Source organism: Zingiber officinale, chromosome 4A (assembly GCF_018446385.1).
Source record: "Zingiber officinale cultivar Zhangliang chromosome 4A, Zo_v1.1, whole genome shotgun sequence".
In the NCBI taxonomy this organism is placed as follows: domain Eukaryota; kingdom Viridiplantae; phylum Streptophyta; class Magnoliopsida; order Zingiberales; family Zingiberaceae; genus Zingiber; species Zingiber officinale.
This window is the reverse complement of record NC_055992.1, coordinates 34,436,039-34,463,159: the sequence shown is the minus strand read 5'-3', so window position 1 is coordinate 34,463,159 and position 27,121 is coordinate 34,436,039. Positions and strand designations below refer to the sequence as shown.

Genomic DNA, 27,121 nt, shown 5'->3' with positions numbered 1-27,121 from the left:
GATAGTCTGGAAGGGCCCTTGGGGTAAGTGTTATTACCTTTTTATTGCAATGAGTGTTATAACACTCTTACCTTGGGTGACTGGTAAAAAAATTTAATGGGACCGAATTGATCATTCTAAGAATTAGTCGGTATAAGTTGGATACCTAATATTAATTAAATAAAAAAAGTGTTATAAGACTCACACATTAATAACGTCTAATTCTTTAAATGTTATTAATGAGCAGATTTTATAAAAAAAAATTAAGAAAATAATTTTTGGATATAAAAAATAAAGATGAATGAAACCATAAATAATGAATATTAATGTTAAATGAATGTGACACATTAGCTATATATGTTTTGAAGAGTTGGCATATATTAACATTTAAACCAATGTGTATGCCCTTATTGATCACATTTTAAGATCCAATACTCATTCCACGTGTTCTAACCATTGAGCAAAAAACCAATTTAGGTTTGTCAGTTATGATGTGATGGCAAAAGATAAGACGGACTCCTTATATAATGAGGGTTCAAATCTTATCCGAGTATATTATACCTGGAGAGTTTGAAAAACTTATGGGGTTGAATCGTCCTCCAAGACTCATTTGTGCTTCCTAATTTATCCTGATGATTAATGAAAAATTTTTATGGAGCTAGACTAGTCACCTTCAGGATTAATCCGATCGCAAGAGTTGAATACTTGAATTACAAAAAAAAAAATTAATTTAGATTCAGAGCACGTTACATATAAAGAATTTGAAAAACTTATGATGTTAGGTTGTGTGTCATTTGTACTTCTTGATTTACTATAGTTGCCTGTGAAAAAATTTTATAGGTCAGTCGATCATCTTTAGGATTAGTCAAATCATAAGGGTTGAATACGTATATTATCAGGAAAATCAATAATTTTCCTCTACTAGTACGATTTGGAATAAAAAATTTAAGAAGTTGGCTGTTAAGTACGAATTCATTTGTGCTTTCAAATTTACATGATGCATGAACCAAGAGAGATCATCCACCTCCCATTAGCTGAGTCCAACATCCTAACACCTGAATTATTAAAAAAAAAAAAAAATCAATTTACATACATCCATATGTCAAGTGCCTACATCTAGTCACTAAATTGGAGTTCCATATACACTATTTCTATTCGATACAAATGGGCAGATAAAGCAATATTAATAAAGTAATAATTAATAAAATAAATCAATAATTATTTGACTCCTCTAAAGTGGCCTCTTTGCATCTTAACGCAATCAATAAAATATATAAGCATCATTCAATTTGATTTAGACCGCTCTATCTTCTAATTTAATGAAATTGAGTTGTTTTGATTAAAAAAAAAATAACGCAATTAAAGTTGTCCCAATTGTTACTTTTATAATTTACCGAAACTTCTTTAAAAGATTTGTTCAATTTCTATATTTTAGAAATAAGTAAAGAATTTTTAAATAGATTAATTTTAAAGTTTATCTAACTTAGGAAAGTTATTAAATGAATCCTCTTTTACAAGATGAAGCTTTTGTAGAAATATGTAGTAAAGATGGTGAATAGGGTTTTTAAAAATTTTAAATAATATTTTAAAAGACTAGTTCATATATTTGTCTTTACCTTTTCTATTCATATTTATTATAATATGTGATTTATGAATATTACAAAATACACACACATAAATAAATATATATATATGTTAGCCTACAAACCTCTTATTACGGAATCATACGGACCGCTTATGTGGAATATCCCCGTCATTATATGATTTTTTTTTTAAAAAAAACATCTAGATCAATTTTTTTCCCCTTAAAATCTATTTTTCTTACGTCGAACCCTCCTCGTTGCTCTCCTCGCCGTTGACCCTCACAGCAGTGCCGAAGTTCTTCATCGCGCCCTCACCAGCCCTCCCTCGCCACGACTTGCCCTCTCTCACTGCAACACCTTCCCTCTTCAACGACGCCGCCAACGACGCTGCCCTTAGATCCGAATCCGTCGAACCCCTCCTCGCCACTCTCCTCGTCGTCGACCCTCACCGTGACGTCGCAACGCCACACCACAGCAATACCTCACCACGCCTTGCCCTCTCTCGCAGCAACCTCCTACGAGTCTAGGCTTTCCAACCCTTTTCGTGCCCTGCCCTCCCTCACTGCGATTTCAACCGTCCTTGCGCCGAGCATCCCTCCCTCGTTGCAACGAAATTAGGTTTTCCCTATACTGTGACAAAACTAATTTTCCCCACGCGTCCCTCACTTGCTGCGAAGAAGCTAAGTTTTCCCTCTCTCGTTGATCCGTCTCCTGCCGATAAGCACAGAGGTTCTTGAAACCTGACGACATTTCTATTCAAATAATTGTGAGTTCTTATTTACTCACAACCAATGAGAATTTCTTGGTTCTACTAGTTCTGCTATTGCATTTGATATGAAGATCTTAATTCTGGTTGATCTCTCCAGGTATACATGTTTTCTGCAACTAGTGACAACAACAAAACTGGTAATGATACTGATCAACATTTTCTGATTTGAGCAACAAACCAGGTATGAAGATCTTAATTTGATTTGATCATCATTTTCTGAAATTATGATAGTGATACTAATTATATATTTTTTATTGAAGTAGTCAAATTATAAAATGGTAGAAATTAAAATTGAAATAAGTTGTAGTTTTTATCAAATGATCTGAAATTTAAATGATCTGAAATTTATAATTTTGAGTTTAAATTAAAATAAGTTATAGTTTTTATTTATTTATCTACTTATCTGTTCTCAAATATAATATGACATTTCCAGAAATGGACGAAAATATAGTTGATGATCAGGAATATATTCCTTAAGTTACATATATTAGAAAGCCAAAAAATTGGGATGGAATTCTCATCACTAGAGGATGCATATTCATTCCATAACCAATATGCACGAGAAGCCGGATTTAGTTCAAGGATAAACACAAGTAAGAAAAATAAGATAACAAATGAAGTGATGTGGAAACAAATTGTATGGTTTAAAGAAGGGCATACTGATCTAATGTGGAACGCTAAACATGCAAAAACTGATCAACTGACAAGGGAAAGAGTACGTGTCACAGTTAGAACGGGTTGTAAGTCAAATATTGCATTTGTTAAGAAATAGACTGGACATAATTGGGTTGTCAGTAACTTCATAGAAATCCATAACCATCCACTCTCGACTCCATCAAAGGTGCATTTACTATGCTCACATCGTAATGTTTCAGCAGCAAAGAAAATATTAACTAAACAGTTTTCAGATGCCAATATACCAACTTGTCAACAAATACGTTTATTAGAGATAGAATATGGAGGGCCTGAGGGCATAGGTTACACAGAAAGAGATATTAGAAACTTTGAGAAACCCTTAAGAGATGAACAAAAGGGTATCGATGCCGAAACACTAATCGAGTTATTTACATCCAAACAAGAGAAGAATTCATCTTTTTTTCTTTGATTACGAGACTGATTCAGATAACAAATTTATTAGATGTTTTTGGGTTGATCATGTATCAAGGAGGGCATATAGTGTATTTGGTAATATAGTTGTATTTGATACAACATATAACACAAACAAATATGGCTTAATTTTGACACCAATTGTAGGAGTTAATCATCATCATCAGACAATCATTTTTGGTTGTGGGTTTTTAAGTGATGAAAAAAACTGAGTTTTTTTTTTTGGTTGCTTAAGAAGTTTATAGAAGTCATGCCTAAAGGTCCACCAAATGTTATCATCACTGATCAAGATCCTACTATGACGAAATCCATTGCACAAGTTTTCTCTCAAACAATGCATCTATATTATTTGTGGCACATACTAAATAAATTTCCAGATAAATTAGACCCTTTGACTTTTCAAAATTATTATCAAAGCATAAAGAATGTCATTACAAATTCTACAACACCTGATTATTTTGAGAAGTCATGGGAAGAGGTTATCAAGTGTGCTAACTTTGAGAAAAATGATTGGCTATCGTCGATGTATGAATTGTAACACAAGTGGGTGTCGGTATATTTTAGACATGTATTTTGTGTTGGAATGTCAAGTAGTCAGAGATCAGAAAGCTCACATTCATTTTTCAAGAGGTATATCTTAAATAAAAACTCATTGATGGATTTTATTACCCATTTCAATAGAGCACTAAGACACCAAAGACATAATGAGTTAGTTGCGGACCATATTGATATAAATGAGCAACCCAAGATTAAGACAAATTGGCCAATGGAAACTCAAATGGTTAAGTTGTATATAAAAAAGAAATGGCTGAAATTTCAAAGTGAAATGGGCGAGAGTCATGGTTATTATGCACAACAGGCATTTACAGAAGTTGACTCAGTGATTTATCATGTGATGAAATTTCAAAGTTGTTCTTCCTCCAAACCAAGGGTACTTACACATGACAAACAGAGGGACTATATATCGTGTAGTTGTACGAAATTTGAGTTTGAGGGCATTCCTTGCAAACATATGTTAGCATTTTTTCGTATCAACTAAGTTTTTCATTTACCTGATATGTATATACTCAAACGATGGACACGAGATGCAAAGGTTGGCGTAATATATACTTTGGGGGAGCAAAATTTTATCGATGATCCAGATCCAGAAAGATTTTTGATGTCGAGACACTCAAGGTTATCCTATAAAGCTTCCATGTTAATTGATGATGCGTCTTTGACTGATGAGGGGACAAACTTCTTGGATGAACAGTTTAATTGTATCTATAACAAAATTCAAGAGATAAACATCAGTAAAACATACGGTGATGGAAGTAAAAGGAAGAAATTCATGGATGAAGGTCTTGGTATTATTGATCCTTCTTCAGTAAGAACAAAAGGGATGTGGGAAAAGATTAAAATCATCAAATGAGAAGTCAATATCAAAGTCCAGGATATGTCATGGATGCAGACATCGAGGTGTGTCACATGACAAGCGCAACTGCCCAATTTTGTAGCAAAGGTATGTGTCAAAATTCTGTATTTCTATTATTATTTTACTTGCAAACTCAAATTCTTTTTATTATATTACATTTTGTAAATATGATGATGTGTTGATTGTCAAATCTACTGAAGATAATTATCATAACAGCATTGACGACACATATGAAGCAAATTTGATATCTAGAGCTGGTACTATCAAAGTTTTATTTTCTTAAATTATAGTGGATCATTGAGAAAATGAAGTTAATAATTATCTTTATGGTTGCAGGTTCTAATAACATGCGGTAAGATATTTGTAATTATCTTTGAGGACTGGTAATCGTCTATTTCCTTTGTTTGCCCAATTGGAAAGTACATTTCATCTTTCTTTTATTGAGCTAGATCAGTAATGCAAAAATAATTACTAACTTGCTTTTTAATTTTTTGTAGATAACTAATGCTTTACTTTTTGATATTTTTTTTTGTTGAAATACAATTCAATGATTTGCTTAAAACTTGCATGCGATATCTAGAAAAAGAACTAAAATGTACTCTCTTTTCAAACTTTTTTGTATCCTTAATTTCTTTCTCGAGCATTATGTCATGAGTCTCAAGGATATGTAGGATGTGATGAATCAGAATATTAGGACATGCATACATTTTTAGATCTCTGAATTATTTTATGTTGGAAATTGTACAAGAGAATTTAGTCAAGTTTTCATAATCAGAGATGCCTTCTTGCTCTCACAAAGAATTTAGTCCTGGATTTTTTACTTTTATCCAAATGAAGCTTTTAGTAGTTTCTCTAGTTACAGTAGTTTGCCTCTCTCATAAAAAAAACAGGGAAGAGCATCATATCCTTTTCTTTCTCATGCCCTTCCTTGTTCAAGACTAAGAAGTCAAGTTAGGAATGATGCGAGTTACAAATCTCTGATAATAGTTAGGGCTGCAAAATTATGTTTTTCTAAGATTCTCTGTGGTGATGTGCATCTCATTAACTAAACTATGAGAGACAACAATTTGGATTGACATTGTCCATGTTTATGGTCATTAATGCCTAAGAAAAGAGAGATTCAAATGTGATCCTTTGCACACAAGAGGTAGGTACATATTCCTGGTTGTTAGCTTAATTTTTACTGGTTGCCCTTTGTAGATGACATTGAAATATTTGAAGTTTATCTCTTACTTTTACATCTCACTTGTGTTTATATGATTCAAATCTCTGTGCTAATCTTCAATTGCAAGAATAATTTATAGTGTAATATCTATTATATTCGTTGGAGAGTTCTTCGATGATCTAGTAATATCTATTATATGGTGTTTGATTTGGTTGCATTTCCTAGATTAGAATAACAAAATTTTATGCACTTGCCTTCATTTGTACTCACAGGTTGGGCTACCTCACATTCTTCAATTGACTCCTCTTCTCAAGATAGCTCTCCAGGTTGTAGATTCTATAAGCTTTCTATTTACTGGGGCAAAATTGGTATGCATTTCTGGGTTGCAGTTGCATTTGGCTACCTGTTCATAGTTCTGGAGTGCATGGGTTGCAGTTGCATTTGGCTCCTCTTCCAATCCACTTTGTTTTAGCAATTGAATCTTTGGAAGAGCATTTTGAACAATTTGTAGAGATCTATATGCTATTTGATTGTGACTTTTAAGCTAATTAAACAACTATATCAACAATAAGCTGGAGTCTGTTCTCCATGTACACTGCTTGGTAATGCGGGTTTATGTCTGGATTAAAAATTTTCTTTTAGTTGTTGATTTTTTTCTTAGATTTCTGATATCGGTTGAAATTTATCATCTAAAAGGCAAACTTCATTGTTTACTTGCTCTGCCATGCGCTCACAATTTACTATTGGTGCTCCCTTCCCTGCCTGCTCCAATTGTCACTAGCTAGTTACATTCGTAACATCCTATTGTGATTTAGTTGGAAGGCCATGTTTCTGATATAATTATTTTCAGTACACTATAATTGTCCTTTTGTTTACTTACACTTAATGATGAATGCCAAGAAATTTTGTTAAGTGATTGTCTATGCAACAACAGATCACAAAGTGTTGTCAAATTTTAATTGAATAGAGTCACTATTCATATACTTCATAATTCAAAATTTCACTAAAACACACACCTTCATTTTTTTTTATAAAAGACATGTCATTTCTTATAAAAGGAAAAAAATCATACTAGAAGAGGGGCCAAATCTCATTTCTTATAAAAGGAAAAATCATATTAGAAGGGAGGGGAACCTGACCTTCAAGTATAACTTATTTACAAAAACTCCAACCATTTACAATGATCTCTATAGTAATGCAAAACAACTCTGTAAACTTTGTATCAGTGTAAATACAAAAGAAATCTCACGTGAAACCTGCAATTCAAATTACCCCTAAGTATCAGCACAAAAGGATCATAACGATTCTCTATCTTCAAAAGCCTCCATGAGTACAAAAATAAAAAATCCACAGGCAATAGCACAATAATGAAATCCAGCAAATACTAAGAATTCCACAACTTCATAAATCTTGAAACCAATTTCTTTGCAGACTATCCACTAACAAAACATTAGTCAAAACTTCCCAACACACCTTGCAGTTCCTCAGCTTCTACACAGACACCAAGGCACGAAAGCTCCACCATAACATCATTAGGTACCCACATAAATTTTAAAAGCTTCCAACTCCAATCAAAGATAAAAATAAAACTGCACACCAGTTCCTTGGCACAACACTGCAAACATCTTCAATAAGCCATACAAGCCCAGCACACAACCATTAACAAGTAATCAACATACCAAAAGATAATCCAGAATTTACCAACTGCACATCCTCATATTCTCTACTTATCTTTACGAACTTGCACACCACAAAGATCATTACCAGTTTTGTTGTTGTCACTAGTTGCAGAAAACTTGTATACATGGAGAGATCAACCAGAATTAAGATCTTCATATCAAATGCAATAGCAGAACTAGTAGAACCAAGAAATTCTCATTGGCTGTGAGTAAATAAGAACTCACAATTATTTGAATAGAAATGCTGTCAGGTTTCAAGAACCTCTGTGCTTATTGGCAGGAGATGAATCGACGAGAGAGGGAAAACTTAGCTTCGTCGCAGCAAGTGAGGGACGCGTGGGGAAAATTAGTTTCGTCGCAATATAGGGAAAACCTAGTTTCGTTGCGGCGAGGGAGGGAAGCTCGGTGTAGGGACGGTTGAGATCACAGTGAGGGAGGGCAGGGCACGAAAAGGGCTGGAAAGCCTAGACTCGCAGGAGGTTGCTGTGAGAGAGGGCAAGGCGTGGTGAGGTATTGTTGTGGCGTGGCGTTGTGGCATCACGGTGAGGGTGGACGACGAGGAGAGCGACGAGGAGGGGTTCGGCGAATTCGGATCGAAGGGCAGTGTCGTTGGTGGCATCGTTGAAGAGGGAAGGTGTTGCAGCGAGAGAGGGCAGGGCGCGGCGAGGGAGAGCTGGTGAGGGAGCGACAAAGAACTTCGGCGCTGCGGTGAGGGTCGACGGCGAGGAGAGCAACGAGGAGGGTTCGACGTAAGAAAAATAGATTTTAAGGGAAAAAAATTGACGCAGATGTTTTTTTTTTTTAAAAATCATATAAGGACGGAGATATTCCACATGAGCGGTCCGTATGATTCCGTAATAAGAGGTCTGTAGGCTAACATTTCTGATTGATATATATATATATAATACTCGAGACGATTAATGTAAACTGCACCAACAACATTGACATCTACGACTAAGCTTTCTTAATTTTCTCTTTTTCGTATGAGTTGTTGAATGCTTAACTCTATGACTCTAGCTTGTATCTCCATCTCCATTAAGTACTTTCCTTAATTTTAGATTAAGGAATAGCCCGATATCAAATTGACACTTGTGTTTGATTAATCTCTTCTTTTATCGCATGATATGTTTGATACTTATTTGGTTTTAATATGCTTACATATTAATGGTGCTAGTGTGCATTAATATATCACAAGCAAAAGGGGAAGGACTAAGAGATGAATCTAATTCTCTGAGCTATAATTCCAAACTTGAGGATTTATTCAGGAAAATAATTCAAAACTTCTTGATGGTACCATTGAGAGCGTCAAGGGTTTACCCAAGACTATATTATCTCTATAAATAGTAGAGTAGATTTGAGAAAAAGGGATCAATTCACCCAAGCTTTGCTACGTTTTCTACATTAATTCATATTTACAGATATTTGTGTTATGGTCAAGAGATTTTCTGAGAAACAATTCATTTTGCATATCATAGATGTACAGCATTACTCCAACAATTCTGATGTTAAACAAGAGGCCACCAACGATTTTCCATGATTCACGTCCGCTAAATTACATGTTCATGATGGTCAGATCCTACAGAATGTCATAGATGTTCAGAAACCGCAAGGAGGCCCGTGTGGCTCCTCATACACTCCAATCACTAGACGATTTAAGCGAAGAGTCTCAGGCGTGTAGCAATAGGTGCCCGACACATGGGACATGTTGATAAGGTGGCACCGCATTCCTTGCATGTCTAGAACAATGAGATGAACAATAAGACAGCCATATTCAAAATATAGTTCTTAGCACAGGAAATAAGATCTTTTCGTGTTTCTGCACATGAACACTATACAGAGTGAGAAGAGCAATGCAATATCTGTTTAGTTTTTTATGTTAGTCATGCGCCAATCCAATCAATTAGCAAAGCTTATGTTTCAGGTTGAACAAAACTGCAATCTCAATTTGTTGTAGGATTAAGCTTTAACAACTAAAAAACAGATGAAGCAAAGCACAGCCTAAGGTAAAAAATATACCATATATAAAAATAATAAATTAGACGTGAGAATATAGAAACCCAATTACACAATTATTCTTACACAGTTTTCTATAATAATCACCTGATAATGTTTATATATATCACCTACTTTAGTTGAATCATCCAATCGTGAAATGCCATGAAGAATTTGATTCTTTCACTAAGAAGCAGTAAATTATGCATACCATTTTGACTGATATCTGGTAAGTTGAGGATATAGAACGAAAATCATAAAACCCCACAAGAAAAAAGAATTGAAATTTATATCCGATCACTAAAATTTTATGTTGAGGCGTTTGGTACTCACGTCCCTTGTCTCAAAGCAATGCCCAAGTCTAAGCCGTGTAAATTTAAATAAAGAAACTGCAAATGAAGTGGGCTCTCCCCCTTGGAAAAAATAAGGTGGTTTTTACAATTTTCGCTTGGCTTTTCCATGCCATATCAGAGTTCCATCTCTTGGTAGAATGGTATGATTTCAACACCCTATTTGGTTGAATGGTGCTAAGATGAATTTAGATAAGTTTTATTCCTTTAATATAGTTTCAGTTAGTTTATTTACTTCTAAATATAAATTAAAATTTCATTATATTATATTATTTCATACTTTTGCTCAACACACTTTATTTGACTTGCAAATGGCTTTGATAGCAAAGTTATATTATCAAAGTTTGTTTTAATGAACTTAAATGTAAGAAAATGGCGGCAGACAAGAAATATGAAAGGAGAAACTATTTGATACATTATCCGATACTCCATATCACCTAATTTTCCTTCCCTAGAAATATAACTTAAAAGGAAACATAAATTACCATATGTCCACAACCAAATGCCATATCCCTTGGGTTTGTTAAGCATATAGGGCAGACCTGAAAAAGTAAAGTTAAATCATGTAACAACATTGTTTCCTTACAGTGGGGCAGGCAAAAACCTCATGCTTCTCTAAGTTCACCCATTGAAACAATAAATTAGATAAGAATAACATACCTGCTCTACTGAAACAGTGTCTCCTGTTGGAAGTGCCTGACGACTAGATGACATTGCTATACTATCACATTCAATTGCACCCTTAGGAGGAGGAAGAACTCTTGGTGAACTTATTTGGATTTTCTGGGATCTGTGAGATGACCAAACATTTAATAAATAATATTGTAACAGGTTGAAAAACATTGTTTATATAAAATACTATAGCTGATTTAGAGAACTTACTCCAGAGGTTGGAGCCCTTGTGTGGCTCTATATTGAAAAGGAATCTCCATCAACGCAGAGAGTGCAAAGGCTGCTTCTTTCTTTGGCATGTCTTTATTTCCACTCATAATGCTTGTGAAGTTGACAAACTGAAAAAGAGTCAGACTCCTAGTCAGAAAAAAGGGAAATCAGAGGAGAAGATGCATTTTACCAATGTTGAAGACACAGTTACAAACTAGGGGTGTGGAGCAACAAGTCTTAATTTTAACAAAATGCATGATTTGATGCTACAAAAAAAAGTTTCTTAGATGAAAAATGAGTAACCCAACATCAAGCTTTCTCCTTCCTATCTTTTGCCATCTTCTCTTCTTCTCCACTTATTTATAGTTTCAGGCTATAGTTATAGAAACTGAACTAAAAATTGAACCGGCCAAGTTCTAAATCATTGGTGTAATAGTCCAACTCGTGAGTCAGATGGTTGAAGTGTATGTCAACTCAGATATTGACTTGCTCAAGTCCATTAATTTGATGGGCCGTCCTAAAATCACAAATTTATTGATTATTCACAATTACGATGGAGGAATTACAAGAAGGCAGGTTTCTAACCGGGTTCAACCAACTCTATTTCACCTCCATTAACTCCTTTTATACCCTTCAAACCCTTTTCCTGTGTCATCAATCAACTGCTATGCACCATTAGTCAACTAGACTTGACTGATTCCTATGGATTACAATCGCTGCTATGCACGATTAGTCAATTAGACTTGATCGATTTTTGTGGATCACAATCAATTGGTCTCAAGAAGAGATTATTTTGTTTGTATTTGAGTTGACTACCAATCAACACAACCACAAGTTGACTAAAGGACTCCTTCAATTAACCAGTGGGCTGACTACAACCTACTCACCTAAGCGCTGAATTCTCCTAAGTCCATATCAACCCCCACATGAGTACATTTGCTCTCAACTCTCAGCTCACTATAAAATTGATTTTACCACCGGGCTATCTCTTGTCAAATTTCTAAGGGATGCATTGATCTCTCGGTTCACTCTTTGTATCATTTTTCATCCACTTATATAATTTGCCTCAGTCATCTCTTGTCAAGCTTCATGTCCGTCCATCAATGCACTGAGCCCTTGGCTCTCTCTCCCAGTGCCATCATTCATACTTCGTTTACGTAGTCTGCCTCAGCTATCCCCTATCAAATTTCTCATCTCTCACATATATTGAACGCTCGACTCACTTCCCGTGTCATCCTTAAAGCACTAATTACATAGTCTTAACTGCACTCTAATGGTCCGCATTCTATAGTCCCTTTGATGTCTGATATCATACTTCTTCGATCTCAATGAACCTTGAGTCATCTCCATGTGTGTATCCACTTAAGTCCCTGCCTACTAAAACACACATATTAAATCACAAGATCGGGCGTAACTTAAACCCTTTGCCTAAACATCAAAACTAAGCTCATGCTAGACCACTTAGGGTTGATTGCTCTAACACTTCTCAATCACTCGCCAATGCTAGTCGCCGAGAGGAGAATAAGGGTTTGAGATATATCACTCAAAGGGGCTATTAGTTAGGGGAGAACTCCCAAAGAGCCTTGGGGCTATTAGTTAGGGGAGAACTCCCAAAGAGCCTTTATGGAGTTGAGGGAGGGGATTAGGTCACCTTAGGTTGTTTCACACAGAGACTGGGTCTTCCACAACAATCAAACAAGTAGGGATTATTGTTGTTCTTACGGCACACCTTGAGTTAAGGGACTACTAGTTATGATTAGGTCTCAACGAAAATGCCAAAAAAGGGAAGGTTGACGACGTTGATAGAGGAGTTAACGGGGTCTCACAATAAATGTAGGGACAAAGACGATGGAGGTAAAATAAAATGAGGCTAAAGAAGGGTTTCTATAATGGAGGGAAAAAAGTAAAAGAAAGAAAAAACTTTTAATTGAGAACATTAGAAAACTCCCTTTAAGATATAAAAAATTAGAATTAGGTCCTTGAAAAAATGATTGTGCATGTATAATATTGCTTGAGGGTGGATGTTATAAATAATGGTTTAATTGTCAAATGATAGTTACTAATAAGCTCAAGTGTGGGTGGTTATATCAGTTTTGGTATCAAAATTTCAAGAAATGCAAATATTAACCATATCTAACAAGTGGAATTGGAATTGGTAAAAAAGGTTCAAACACATTTAGAAAAAAATATGAAAAGAAACTACAACTATTGGATAAGATAACAAAAGACATTAAATTTTTAAGAAGTCATGCATTTATAGTTCATTAAATTAATTAATTTAATATCTAAAGTAAAATAATATTATTTGGACTATAAATTAGATAAATAATTAATAAACTACTAAAAACAATTAATTTTTAAATTATTATTCATGTTAAATTAATTATTAATTAATTAAATTTTAAATTATATCAACTTAGTTAATTCTAATTGTCAAAAAATCAAAATGTGCCCCTAATTATCCATATCGTCTAAAGGGCGCCCCTCTTTAAAAAATTATCAAAACAACACCCCACTTGTAATTTGATATCCAAAACACCCCTTTGTTTTCTAAGTTAGACAACTTTGAATAAAGATTCCAAGGTAGTACAACTTTGGTCAAAGTTGTTCATGCCATTGGTACAGTGTAACTCCAAGGTGGAGCAATTTTGGTCAAAGTTGTTCTAAGGTGGAACACAAAGGGGTATTGGAAGTATCAAATTATGGATGGAGCATTGTTTTGATAATTTTTAAAAGAGAGATGCCCTTGTAACGATATGCATAATTAGTGATGCCCTTTAAATTTTCTAACATTTTAATTAACTATTAAGTAATTTAATACATAGTCATTAATGTTAATTAATAAATTATCCTTCATTGAGAAGTGGAAGGGGATTCACAAAAGTTTGTGAATCACAACTCTATTTTATACCATACTAGAGACAAAGACAAGCTTTGCCTTCCTTGAGAACACCAAAAGTTCTCAGGATGCGCCGATGTGACAGAGGCTAGTAGATTGGTTTGCTCAAAATGGCGGGGTGGTTTGGGCATATGACTTCTTTAGACATCCTAGTCCTAAGAAGACATGAACCCGAACAAAGTGGAAGACCTACTTACAGCCGAGTCATGCAGTCACACTCTGACTGTTGGCACAGAAGCATCTTCCCACCAGAGACAGACAATATTACATGGAGGATCGACAATGCACTTTTTGTGGATAGGTATTGGAGTCGCAGAAGTGCTTATTCTTTAGGTCCTATTATATAGTTATGAAGGAAGATCCCAGATTGGCTACACATGCGGCAGGAGATGTCTACCTATCGGAGGACATTGAGAGTCTTCGGGAGATACTATCGTGGGTGTCAAATGTTGACAAAGGCCCGACATCTTGCTTTGTCCTCTTTGGTCCACTGTGTGGAGAGCAAGAATAGTAGTTTCTTTTATGAGAGGTAGTTAGATTGTGAGAAGATTTTTAGGAATGTGCAAATTCATGTATTCTGGTCCGTAGGAGTATACTATGATTCGAGACTCTGTCAATCATAAGCTGCTTCTAAAGTCTGCTTATTGTATGCTTTTGTAAGTGCTATATAAAAATTTTACTTGTACAAAAAAACACACCAAAAGTTCAAAGAAGACAAGAAGAAGAGGACATCGTCGTCTTCTTCAATATGCTAATGTTGGTATCATGTCATATATACCTCTGAAGTCTGCATAATGCTAAAAATCCATCATCCACCTTTGCCTTCGCCTCTTTGTTAACTTCTCCCCTCACCATAATGTCAAAGCCTCCTCACTTGGATTACTCTTTTCAAACACTCAAAAATATAGGTAAGGTTCCTTAATCTAAATCCATTCTTTCTATCATGAAAACAATAATCCATATATAATGTGGAACACCCTCACTATAACCATTATCTATTGGAAAAGATTCCAGAGTGGGAATTAGAGAAATCAGCTGAACTAAGTGATTTTGTTCTAATCCAGCCAATTTTTCTCCTGTCTCATCTAGTTACCAACTATTAATCACAAATATAGTATCAATTTCCTTGATTAATCTAGATTTCATTAATCTCAGAAGGGTATTCAATTTTTCACTCAGAATGGAATCACTAGTGGTTAATCCCAATACTACTTAGTCACTTTAGATTGAGATTAGCCCATTCTACCAACCATGAGTTAAAGTACTATTCTATGTCAGAGTTTCAACCTTGCTTTAGATTTTATATCATGTAGTGTTAAAATTTGACGCACTTTAAAATGTGTCAAGAATAACTCAAACGAGTTTTAATTTGTCAATCCTCTTCCACTTAGCTTGTTTTAGAAAATTATTTAAAAATTTTATATTAATAAAAGTTATAGAAATGTAATAAACATCTCAGTGATTTTTATCTAACAATAGTATAATAAGTATTGTGTTTCAAATAAAAGCATTATCTCTTCTAACATCCCTAGCATTCCTAGTGAGATCATTGTACATTTTTTCAAGAGCTAGATAACCAGTGCTCCTAGAAGATCTAGAATTGGAATTAGTTTCTCGTTGCATCCATACAATAAAAATTGAACTTGGACTAGCACAACTGAAATTAAAAGACACATGCACACGATATGGATACATCTTTATTTCTCTAACTACAACGTCACTCTTCATGATTGTTGGTGCCTAACTAGTATTTCCCTACTTTCCCACTCGTCTCTAATCTTCTTCCCATGATCAACAAATGAATTGAAGGATGAGTTATAAGAAGAGAATCATTCAAAGCAGTACCAACCAAGATATGTGTAAGGTCCTACTTTTTTAAAAGAAAAATTCAAGGGGGAACATGATAATAAACTTTTTTTAATTTTATTTAAAGGGGCTAAATTGCTATTAACCAACTAATTAACTCATGGGCTCGATCCAACTGGTAAGGAATGGACGCAACCCTAGGGTTTAGTTTCTTATAAGAGGGGTGGTGGAAATAAAAAAGAAAGAAAGAAAAAAAAGGAGAGGGAGAGGTCTCGGCAGAAGAAAAGAAAGGGAGAGGGAGAGATCTCGACGACAAGTAGGAAGAGGAGAGAAGGCTTCGACCTTGGAAGGAAGAACGAGGCCAAAGCCCAAAGGGGCGCCCCACGTTGCTCCTCGTCACCACCTGCGCCAACACCAAGCCTCCAAGCATAAAGGCACCTCTTAAACTCTTTTCTTTCTACACCTTTGAATCTGTATACGTAGCAGGTTTTGGACTTTCTTTCTACTCCTTGGAATCTGAATATCCAGCAGGTTTTCGACTTTTCTTTCTACTTCTTTGAATCTGTATACGCAGCGGGTTTTGGACTTTTCTTTCTACACCTTTGAATCTGTATACGCAACAGGTTTTGGACTTTCTTTCTACTCCTTTGAATCTGAATATGCAGCAGGTTTTCGACTTTTCTTTCTACTCCTTTGAATCTGAATATGCAATAGGTTTTGACCTTTCTTTCTACGCCTTCAAATCTGTATACGCAGCAGGTTTTCGACTTTTCTTCCTATGCCTTTGAACCTGTATACTCAGCAAGTTTTTGAGAGATATCTGGGTTATACACAGTAGATTTTTGAGGGTTAATTGAGGTCGTGTGCAGCAAATTTCGAGGGGCATTTGGAGGTTATGCATAGCATATTTTCGAGGGTTAATTGCAATTGTGTGTAGCAGATTTTTTTTTAGATGGTCATTTGAAGTCGTGTGCAGCAGATTTCGAGGGATGTTTGGGGGAAACGTACGTAGCAGATTCTGATGGGTCTATTGAGGTTGTGTACAGCAAGGTTGAGGGGTAGCTGCAACAAGTTTTCGAGGGGTATTGAAGGGTGTGTGTGTGCAGCAGGTTTGATGAATATTTGGTCACTTTACGCCCGGGGAAGTTTAGGAGTTGGGGCGACGTTATGAGTAAGCGCAACACATTTTTTAAAAAAACAAGTATTTTAGATGTTTATTTAGCTTCATTGGGTTTGATGACATAAATGTTTACCGAGCCTTATGTGGATAATCATATAAATGTTTATCGAGCTTTAGGTAGATTAATGATATGCATGGTTATTGAGCTCCATGTAGCCTAATGGTATAAATGTTCATTGAACCTTATGTAGATAATGATATAAATGTTTATTGAGATTTATGTAGTTTAATGATATAGATGTTTATTAGGCTTTAAGTAGTTTAATAAAAAAGGGCAGTCCGTTGCACGAAGCTCCCGCCATGCGGGATCCGGGGAAGGATCCATTGTACGCAGCCTTACCCTGCTTTTTGCAAGAGGCTGTTAACAGGATTCGAACCCATGACCTTTTGGTCACATGACAACAAGTTTACCGTTGCGCCAAGGCTCCCCTTCCCCCGAACCGCCTCTCAAGTGGAAACTTGGAAACCTTTAAGTAGTTTAATAAGATATGTTTTATGAAGATGCCTATATGTCTACTTGTTTTTTTGACAATAAATTTTCAAGTAATGGTAGATTTAATGATGCATACGACTGGTTACGAAATTCCTGCTATTATGGGTTGGAGGTGTTGAGTTAGACTCATTGGATTTGGCTTATGGCAGGTGAAGAAACCGATGACATTGGAGGCTCGGATCCTTGACCAGACTGGTCTGGGCAGTACACTCCCAAGGACCTTATAATACCGCAAACAAATTTTATGATTTAAAGAGAATAATGTAATATTGAACTTTGACTTTCAGGATGTTTGACTGGTTTAGAAACTTTCTTTTCTTTTTCATACTTGTAATGGGTTGAATGTAGGGGCGGATTATTAATCGTAGTCGGTTCTTCTTATTTCATTGAAATGTTATATGGTGGATGGAATATATATATATATATATTAAAAAAAATTAGGGTCATTTCAATATGCCTTATCTAGGTCGGTACTACCAAAATTGTCACAACACGAGTGGTGCTATTTTCGTGTGCTAACAAATTATCAATATTGATCAGCAACTGGAATGAGGCATTCCAGTTGTACTAACCAATACTGAATGACATCTGAAACCATGCTCAAAATAAATCAGTTTTTTGTTACAATATAAAACTGATTTTTGAGATCTAGTGTAGAAAATATTTGAATAAGTGTTTCACTAAGATAAATCTTTGTGGGTATAAAATAACGTTTTCATATACAAAGTAAGGATATGTTTAGATGGATAAAAGAGATTATACCATTTTGCCACAGAGAATACTAAAAATTTCTCATAAATTAGTCTCAATTTAAAAGGCTAACTCAACAATAGGCAAGTAAGCAAGTTAGATATCCTTGTTGAAAAAGGTGTTATTTTTAAGTCAATAATAAAGACTCAGTGCAAAACAAGAATAGTTGTTTACTGATCTGAGCCAGAGACTAGACAAACATATTTAAATCTTGAATATGAATGAAGAATTACATGATTAATGCACATAGTAATTAACTGCTAGTGATCTATAAATGGATAACTCCACCCATATTTTTGGTAAAGTTCAATACAATATTAAAATAGCACAATAATCATTTGAAACATGTGTCACCTGAAAATTGTCAAATTTACGTTCAGGAATACAGTCATCAAAATGTTCCATTGCATCCCATGGTCCATCACCAACACCAACCATAATTATAGATAGAGGAAAGTAACTGAATGATCAAAGCACTTTTCAGAAGAAAGTTAGGACTAAAGAGACAAATGATGGTTGTAACAAAATTTCACCTGGCATCAACAATTGCTTTTATGGTTGCATCTTCTTGTGAACTTAATTTTCCTGGTGGAACGTCAGGATTCCTTGTGACCTAGAATTTACAACAAAACAGTGTATGTATGCAGAGAAAGCTAAGTATAAAATTAACACTAAATGATATCTTTACTTGTCCATCAGCAATGATGACAAGAACATGATACTGCCAATTACTTCTTTTGACAACATCAATTGATGTGTGGATAATTGGGGCAAATGATGTAGGGCCTGCACAATGAGCACATAGAATATAATGATACTACTATGTTCTTATACTCTGGAAGATGAACAACTTTGATGACAAAATATGGCAAAAATATCACTCAATGAACCATAGTTGTTAGTAAATTACTCCTTTGTACTAAAACTTAAAGTCTCATAAATCACTAACCCTGGGCACTTTTCAATGTGTTGTGAGAAGCAAGGGTAGATAAGTCTTTTTATCTTTTGTAAATAAGTTGATGCTTAGGGTTGTGTGGTTATATAAACATATGTATTTCTCCTGAAATAATGAAAAATTCCAAAATCTCTTTATTTCAACATGGTATCAAAGCAAGGTTTTGATCTCTAACCCTAACCCTAGCCGCTGGCGCATCTTCTTCCCCTCTGCCCTAGCGCCGACCAAGCTTTCCTCTTCCCTTCTTCATCGCTGCCCACTGGCCGCGTTTGGCCTCTGGTTTCTGCTGCAGACCACAAGAGGCGCCTCTTGCTTCGCCGATTGCCTGCCGGTGGTCCTATCTTTGCTTCGCCGATCGCCTGCCGATGGAACTGGAGAAGGCGAGAGAGGGGAAACGACGTCCTCTCTGCTCGCGCACGCCGTCGCCGGACGTCCTCTCTGCTCGCGCACGCCGCCGCCGCAGGAACGACGTCCTCTCTGCTCGCGCACGCCGCCGCCGTCGCAGACGCCTCCACCCAACACCGCTGCTGCTGTGGACGCCTCCACCCAACGCCGTCGCTGCGGACGCCTCCACCCAATGCGACGGACGCCCCTGCCACCGGCCAGAATCCAGCAGTAGCCTCCAGCAGTGTTGATATTCTGCTCCTGTCACAAGAAGGAGAGTCCAGCAGTAGCCTCCAGCAGTAGACTCGGACTTTCTTAATTTTGCTCCTGCACTTCACCCTCTCTTGATTTCTTTTTTTCTTCGGCCCAATCTGCTGCCGCTGCACCTTCCAGAAATATTTTTTTTTTGTGTGTGTGATTTTTAATGACGGACAACGCTAGCGAAACCTCTGGGATTTCTGCAAACCCTATGTCTTCTTCAGGACAGGTACAACCGGTTTTCACAATGGCAGGCACTGGTCTTCAGATAGTATCAGAAAAATTGTCTGAGACAAATTATGCATCTTGGGCAGTTGCTGTTGAACTTTATGTCGAAGGCCATGATAAACCTGATATTCTTCATGGCACTAAAGTGAAACCGGATGAGAAGGATCCTAGTTTTCGTACTTGGCAGCGTGACAATATTCAATTAATGACTTGGATGCTTAACTCTGTTAATTCTGGCATCAAACAAGTCATTCTTCATAACAAAACAGCGTACGATATGTGGAAGACACTAGAGCAGATGTATGGACGTCGACATGATATGCTGCGTACTTATCAGATCAGCAGTCAAATTTTCAAACTTGAACAAGGTTCTATGTCAGTCACCAATTATTTTGCTACTCTGAAGGGGCTGTGGGATGAGTTTGACTACTACCGGATGGAAAATTGGAGTTCCACTGATGATCATCAAAGATATTTAAAGCTTCTAGAAAAAGACAGAATTATTAAATTTTTAGATGGACTTACTGCAGAGTTCGAATATTTAAAAGGGCAAATACTTGGTCTTGATCCTACTCCCTCTCTAGAACAGGTTTACTATAAAATTCTAAGTGAAGAAGGTAGAAAAAGGACCATGAACAACAAGGGGATTTCCGCTATAGGCCCTCCGATCGGGGAAACCTCTGTCTTTATTGGTTCTGCGAACAAGTTCCGACCTGGGGGAACTAAAAGACAAGGTGACAGATTTTGTCGGCACTGCAAGAGGACTAATCATGATTCAGATTTCTGTTGGGAAAAATATCCAGAAAAGAAACCTGAAAAATTTAAGCACAATGCTAAGAAGGCTCCTAATAGTAGTAATATTGCTGTCCAAAAGATAGAAAATGAAGAGACTATTGGTTCCTCTGTGCCTTCTACCACTGGACTGTCTTCTACTGATATTGTTAATCTCCAGCATCTTCTCTCTTGGCTTCAGGTTTCATCTTCGGCCTCTACTCCTACAGCTCTACTCCCTTTCAAGCGCACACAGGTATCCGTGGCCTGGGATTAAGTGTTACTGGTCCCAGCTTTTACAGCCCCTGGGTCATTGATTCAGGAGCTACGAATCACATGACAAATGCTGCTAACTCCTTTATTTCTTACTCTTTATCCTTTGGGCAGGAGAAAGTGATCATTGCAGATGGAACCAAAGCCACTATTGCTGGCAAAGGTTCCATAAAACTTACAGATCATTTTTTCCTATCCTCTGCACTTCACGTTCCTTCCGTCTCTATTAATTTACTTTCTGTTAGTAGTATTACTAAACAACTACACTGCTCCGTAACCTTTTTCCCTGATCATTGTGTCTTCCAGGATCTCGAGACCAAGCAGACGATTGGGACTGGCCGTGAAGTAGGGGGTCTTTATTATTATCAGCTTGAAACAACATCTGCTCTGAAATCTGCGGCCAAGTGTTTGGAAACTAAGCATCAAGAAATTCTTTTGTGGCATTCTCGGTTGGGACATTTGTCTTTTCGGTCTTTAAAAATTTTATTTCCTAGTCTTTTCTTTTCTGTTTCTCTTCAGTCATTTCAATGTGAAATCTGTCAGTTATCCAAACATTGTAGAACATATTTTTCTGAGTCTTTAAAGAAGAGTTTATCTCCATTTGATCTTGTTCATTCGGATGTGTGGGGACCCTCTCCTGTGACTTCTTTGGATGACTATCGATATTTTCTCTCCTTTATTGATGACTACACCCATTGTACATGGCTTTATTTGATGAAAACCAGGGACGAAGTTCCTCGTCTTATTCAAAATTTTTGTAGAATGGTTGAAACCCAATTTAACTCAAAGGTGAAGGTTCTTCGTTCTGGCAATGCCCGTGAGTACTTTGCCCAGTCTCTAAATACTTTTCTTGAGGATTCAGGAATTCTTCATGAGTCATCCTGTCCCTACACACCACAACAAAATGGAGTGGCCGAGAGAAAGAATCGTCATATTCTTGAAACAGCTCGTGCACTTTTATTTCAACGTCACTTACCCAAATATTTCTGGGCTGATGCTGTTCTTGCAGCCGTTTATCTCATCAATCGATTGCCATCTAAAGGTCTCGGGAACCGGTGTCCTCTCACTATTCTTCATCCTGGTGTAGAGTTGTTCTCCCTTACACCTCGGGTGTTTGGTTCTCTTTGTTTCATTCATGTTCTTGGTCCCAAGTCCTCTAAACTTGATCCTCGTTCTATACGAGGAGTTTTTATAGGGTATTCTACTTGCCAGAAAGGCTACAAGTGCTTTGACCCTATTGCTAGGACGAGATATATCTTGAAGGATGTTACTTTCTTTGAGTCTGAGTCCTATTATTCTCCTCAGTCTCATCCTCAGGGGGAGAATATTACCTCTTCCTTTGTACCTCAAGTGATTTCTTCTCCTATTCCACTGGATGTTCCTCAAGTGATTTCTTCTCCTATTCCACTGGATGTCATAGAAAATAGAAAAGATGCCCCATCACTGGGAAAAGATGATCCATCACCGGGAAAAGATGCTCCATCATTGGGAGCACAGTCTTCACCAGATATTATTACTTACAAATGACGAAGACACAAGCAAGAACCTACTATTGATCGGCTAGTTGAATCGGATGCTCTGGCTCCTGATCCTGTGAAGTAATTATCCTCATCAGTTGAGTCAACCGCACCTCTAAATAAGAATGAGCTGAACCTTCCGGTTGCTGTTAGAAAAGGTGTCAGGTCATGTATTCAACATCCTATCTCCAACTACGTTTCATATTCTCGTTTGTCTCCTTCATATCATGCATTTGTTTCACAGTTATCAAATCATGCTATACCTTCTTCCTATTATGAGGCTGTAAGGGATTCAAGATGGCAGGAAGCAATGAACGAAGAAATGGAGGCTCTTAACAGAAATGGTACTTGGGAGTTAGTTGATCCCCCAAAGGGGAAGAACTTGGTTGGTTCTAAATGGGTCTATGCTATCAAGTATAACTCAGAGGGTGAAGTGATTAGATATAAAGCCAGACTTGTTGCCAAGGGATTCACCCAAACATATGGGGTAGATTACTTGGAGACTTTCGCACCAGTTGCAAAGCTAAACTCGGTCAGGGTAATTCTTTCTCTTGCTGCTCAATATGATTGGCCTCTATTTCAGTTAGATGTTAAAAATGCCTTCTTGAATAGTGACCTTTATGAAGAAGTATACATGTTGCCACCTCCTGGAATTGAAACAAAAGGAAAGGTTTGCAAGCTAAGAAAAGCTTTGTATGGGCTTAAACAATCTCCCAGAGCATGGTTTGATAGGTTTTGCAAAGTCATGATATTGTTTGGCTTTAAACAAGGGAATGCTGATCATACACTCTTTATAAAAAGGAAAGGGGACAGCACTACCATTCTTTTGGTTTATGTTGATGATATGATAGTTACAGGTGATGATGAGGTAGAAATCCAGACTCTTAAGTCCAAGTTAACATCAGAATTTGAAATTAAAGACCTTGGATCATTGAAGTACTTCCTGGGCATTGAAGTCGCTCGATCAAAAAAAGGGATCTATGTATGTCAGAGAAAATATGTGTTGGATTTACTCAAGGAGACAGGGAAGCTGGGTTCTCGGCCAGCGTCTACTCCTATAGAAGTAAATCATGATCTTACTAGTTCTAGTGGGGAAGATCTTACAAGTCTGGAAAAGGGAACGTATCAAAGACTGGTTGGAAAATTACTCTATTTATCTATGACTAGGCCTGACATCACCTATGCTGTTAGTGTAGTAAGTTAGTACATGCATGCTCCTAAGACTATCCACATGAAGGCCGTTGACAGGATTTTAAGGTACTTGAAATCATGTCCTGGAAAAGGCTTGCTGTTTAAAGGAGGTGGTGATCTGAAGGTGGAATGCTATTCTGATGCAGACTAGGCTGGTTCTCGAGATGATAGAAGGTCCACTTCTGGCTATTGCACTTTTTTGGGAGGAAACTTGGTAACTTGGAGGAGTAAGAAACAAAACGTTTGTGCACGATCCAGTGCTGAAGCAGAATATCGAGCCATGGCACATGGTCTTGCAGAGATGCTGTGGTTGAGTTTTCTGTTGACAGACATAGGATTAAAGGTTGAATTACCTCTCAAGCTGTATTGCGACAACAAGGCAGCAATCAATATTGCAAATAATCCGGTACAACATGACCGGACTAAACACATTGAGATTGATCGTCACTTTATTCGGGAGAGACTTGATTCTGGAGAGCTATGTCTGCCTTATGTTAAGTCTGAGGACCAACTTGCTGATATGTTTACAAAAGCCATACCCCAAGCTGTGTTCGACTCTTCTCTTAGCAAGTTAAACATGTTTGATATATATGTTCAACTTGAGGGGGAGTGTTGTGAGAAGCAAGGGTAGATAAGTCTTTTTATCTTTTGTAAATAAGTTGATGCTTAGGGTTGTGTGGTTATATAAACATATGTATTTCTCCTGAAATAATGAAAAATTCCAAAATCTCTTTATTTCAACACAATGTAATAACAAGATTTATCAACAACCTATCTTATTCGATCTAATGTGTTTGTTCGCTTTGATTTGGTGGAGTTGATTGACTTAATATGCTAATCTTGCGTGATGTTTGTTAATATATTGTAGCAAAAGATGGAATCCGCCACCCCAGTGGTTCCACACTGTCGGCCCCACGACCATCTGTGAGGAGGTAAATCGGGAAGCTGTAGTTGACTAGTGCGGGGAGGGCTTTTTTTCCTCGGCTTTGCCGAGATTCGAACTCTTGCTCTATTGTAGCAACTCTACCCCGTACTAGCCAACTCAACCTTGCCCCGGGGGCATTAACATATTGGTTATTATGAGCTCACATCTTAGCTTTGGGCCTTGTTTGGCCTGAAATAAATCATAGGCTCCATCCACATGATAGAAACCCTTATAAGAGGGTTTGTTGTCTTCTGGTAGAATCATATTTATCTCATCCCATGTTGAGTAAAGTCAGCATGCATTCTTGAAAAGATAACATAACAGGAGAACTTTTTCCCTATAGGTTTTTGTATAGTTGTAACAAAGTAATTGGAGAGAGCATTTATAATAACAATTTTGTGATTTGCTATTCCTGGTGAAATAGGGATGTTCCATATATTGTCAATAAGGCATTGATGCACTAGATCAAGTTTTGATGTAAGTTCAAATTGGAAAGTATCTTCTCTTCTCAAGTACTGTTGAAGTTCCTGGTCCAAACTTCATAGTTTTGTATCCATAAGTTCTACCTCCTTTTGTTTTTCCATAAGTTTTGTAGACAAGAGAAGAATTATTGAAGAAGTCTGGATAAAGTATCAGCTAGGGAATTATTAGTTCCTTTAATATGTGGCCAATGTATTTTTAATCCTTATTAATGATGGCGTCTGTAAACTTAATCCATCTTTTTGAGCCTAATCCTTTTCCAATTCCCTTTTTTGCTGACTATAGTGAACTATTACTTCACAATCAGTCCTAATTGTGATTTCAACCTTGCAACATATGTCTAACAAGCTTCTAAACAATAGATGACTGCTAAAATTTCATAGTCAAGTGAAGTAAGATACCATTTTCTTTGTACTTTCCTGATGAGTATCTAATAATGATTTAAAAGTTTTTGGGTCATATTTAGATATTTGTCTAAATAAAGCTCCACCCCATCCAGTTTTACAACCATCAATTTCTATTACTAAGTAATCTGTATCTAAGGGTAGAGTAAGCACAGGGAGTTGTTTCGACATAGCTTGTATTTGTTTTAACCAGATCGATATCATTAAAATATCTTTGTCCAATTTGTGAAGTTTTGTTATACAAGGGACCACTGATTTTCCCTTTGTCTTTTAAATATGGTTTTGCGTAATTTAAAAGTCCAAGAAAAGATCTAAGAGTCTTTATCTCTTCCATTTTATCCCGAAAGTCTAAAATTTTGCTTGTTATATGAGTTTGTTAACTTTCCTTGTCCAATTTCACTACCAAGAAAGTCTATATGGTTTGTAGCTATTTTCATTTTCTTTCATGAAACTATTAACCCATGTTTCTAAAATAAATTAAAAATCATGTGTAAGTGTGCATAGTGTTCTTCTTTTGTTTTAGAGAAGACAAGTACATCATCTCTATAGACACAAGTAATGGAAGAAATGCCTCTAAAAATATCTTGGAAGATTTGAGGGGCAACTTTAAGTTCAAATGACATGACTAACCATTCAAAATGTCCTTATGGACAAGATAATGACGTCCATTGGATAGAGTTAGGGTGCATTTTGACTTGCTAAAAATCAGATTTCATATCAAATTTGAATATCACTTAGAGTTTTGAATTTTATTCAGGAGTTGGTCTTTATCTGTTATTTTATAACTAGCTTCATGACAATTGTCATTGAGACGTTTATAATTAAGCATCATTCATGACTGACCTCTTTTCTATTCCGCGCCTTTATTTACCATAAAAGTTGGACTTCTATGCCTTGACTCAAAGCGCGGATAGCTTTAAGAGCAAGTAGCTGAGAAATATATGTTTTGCATTCTTCTCTTTCCCAGTTAGTGTATTTTAAGTCTTGAGCCTTTATGGTGAGATCAGAATTAATAATATTTAGTTTACAGTATATCTTGTCTCTTTCCTAGTATTTTGTAGGATTTTCCCCTATAATTTCTAACTTTTCTAGTTTAGAAATTAAGGAGTCTAAAGTGTCCTGTGTTTTGAGTAAAGTTAGCAAGTATACTGGACCAATAAAATCTTGTGGATATAAGATAGTATCTGGTTGTAGAATGTGGCTTAGGACTAAATCTTCTTCTAGGTCTAAATATGGGCTTAAGATGCCAAGTGACATTAGTTTTCCTGATGTTGACATGGTTTGTTTGGTTTATATGAACCAGAGGCAAAAGTCGAATTTGTAGTAGGGGGAATAGGGACAAGGGTATCACCACACTTCCAAGTGAGGACCTCATAGGGATATTCAGAAAGGTTAGGTGCAATGACAGGGGTAGAAAGGAATACGACATAATCCTTAGTGAGTAAAAGAGCTCTATCATAGGGAAGGAGAAAATTAAGACCAAGGATTAGAGATATTTGTTTATGATGTAATGGGCATACCCATAATTGATTCAGAACAAGAGGGTGACTGAAAGTACCAGAATTAGTATAGAAGTGAAGTTGGACATTTTTCACAAATTTGTGGCAGGAGAGTTGTTGCCATCAAATTGGGTACTAATTAAAGGTTTATTGGTTTGCTTGATCAAAGTGTCGAGTAAAGCAGATAG

General features: G+C 36.5%; 1 protein-coding gene across 1 annotated transcript in view; it reads right to left on the bottom strand.

Moving 5' to 3' along the window:
• Positions 1–9,049: 9,049 nt before the first annotated feature.
• The window catches only part of LOC121969800 (E3 ubiquitin-protein ligase RGLG3-like), a 68,084-nt gene continuing 50,012 nt past the window's right edge, over positions 9,050–27,121 (bottom strand). Inside the window, exons 6-12 of the mRNA XM_042520054.1 lie at positions 18,737–18,834; positions 18,582–18,661; positions 18,403–18,508; positions 10,921–11,048; positions 10,699–10,828; positions 10,524–10,580; positions 9,050–9,432 (exon numbers count right to left, since the gene is read on the bottom strand). Of these exons, the coding sequence (XP_042375988.1) occupies positions 9,349–9,432; positions 10,524–10,580; positions 10,699–10,828; positions 10,921–11,048; positions 18,403–18,508; positions 18,582–18,661; positions 18,737–18,834 (683 nt within the window). The 3' untranslated portion in view covers positions 9,050–9,348. The remainder of the gene's footprint in view (positions 9,433–10,523; positions 10,581–10,698; positions 10,829–10,920; positions 11,049–18,402; positions 18,509–18,581; positions 18,662–18,736; positions 18,835–27,121) is intronic.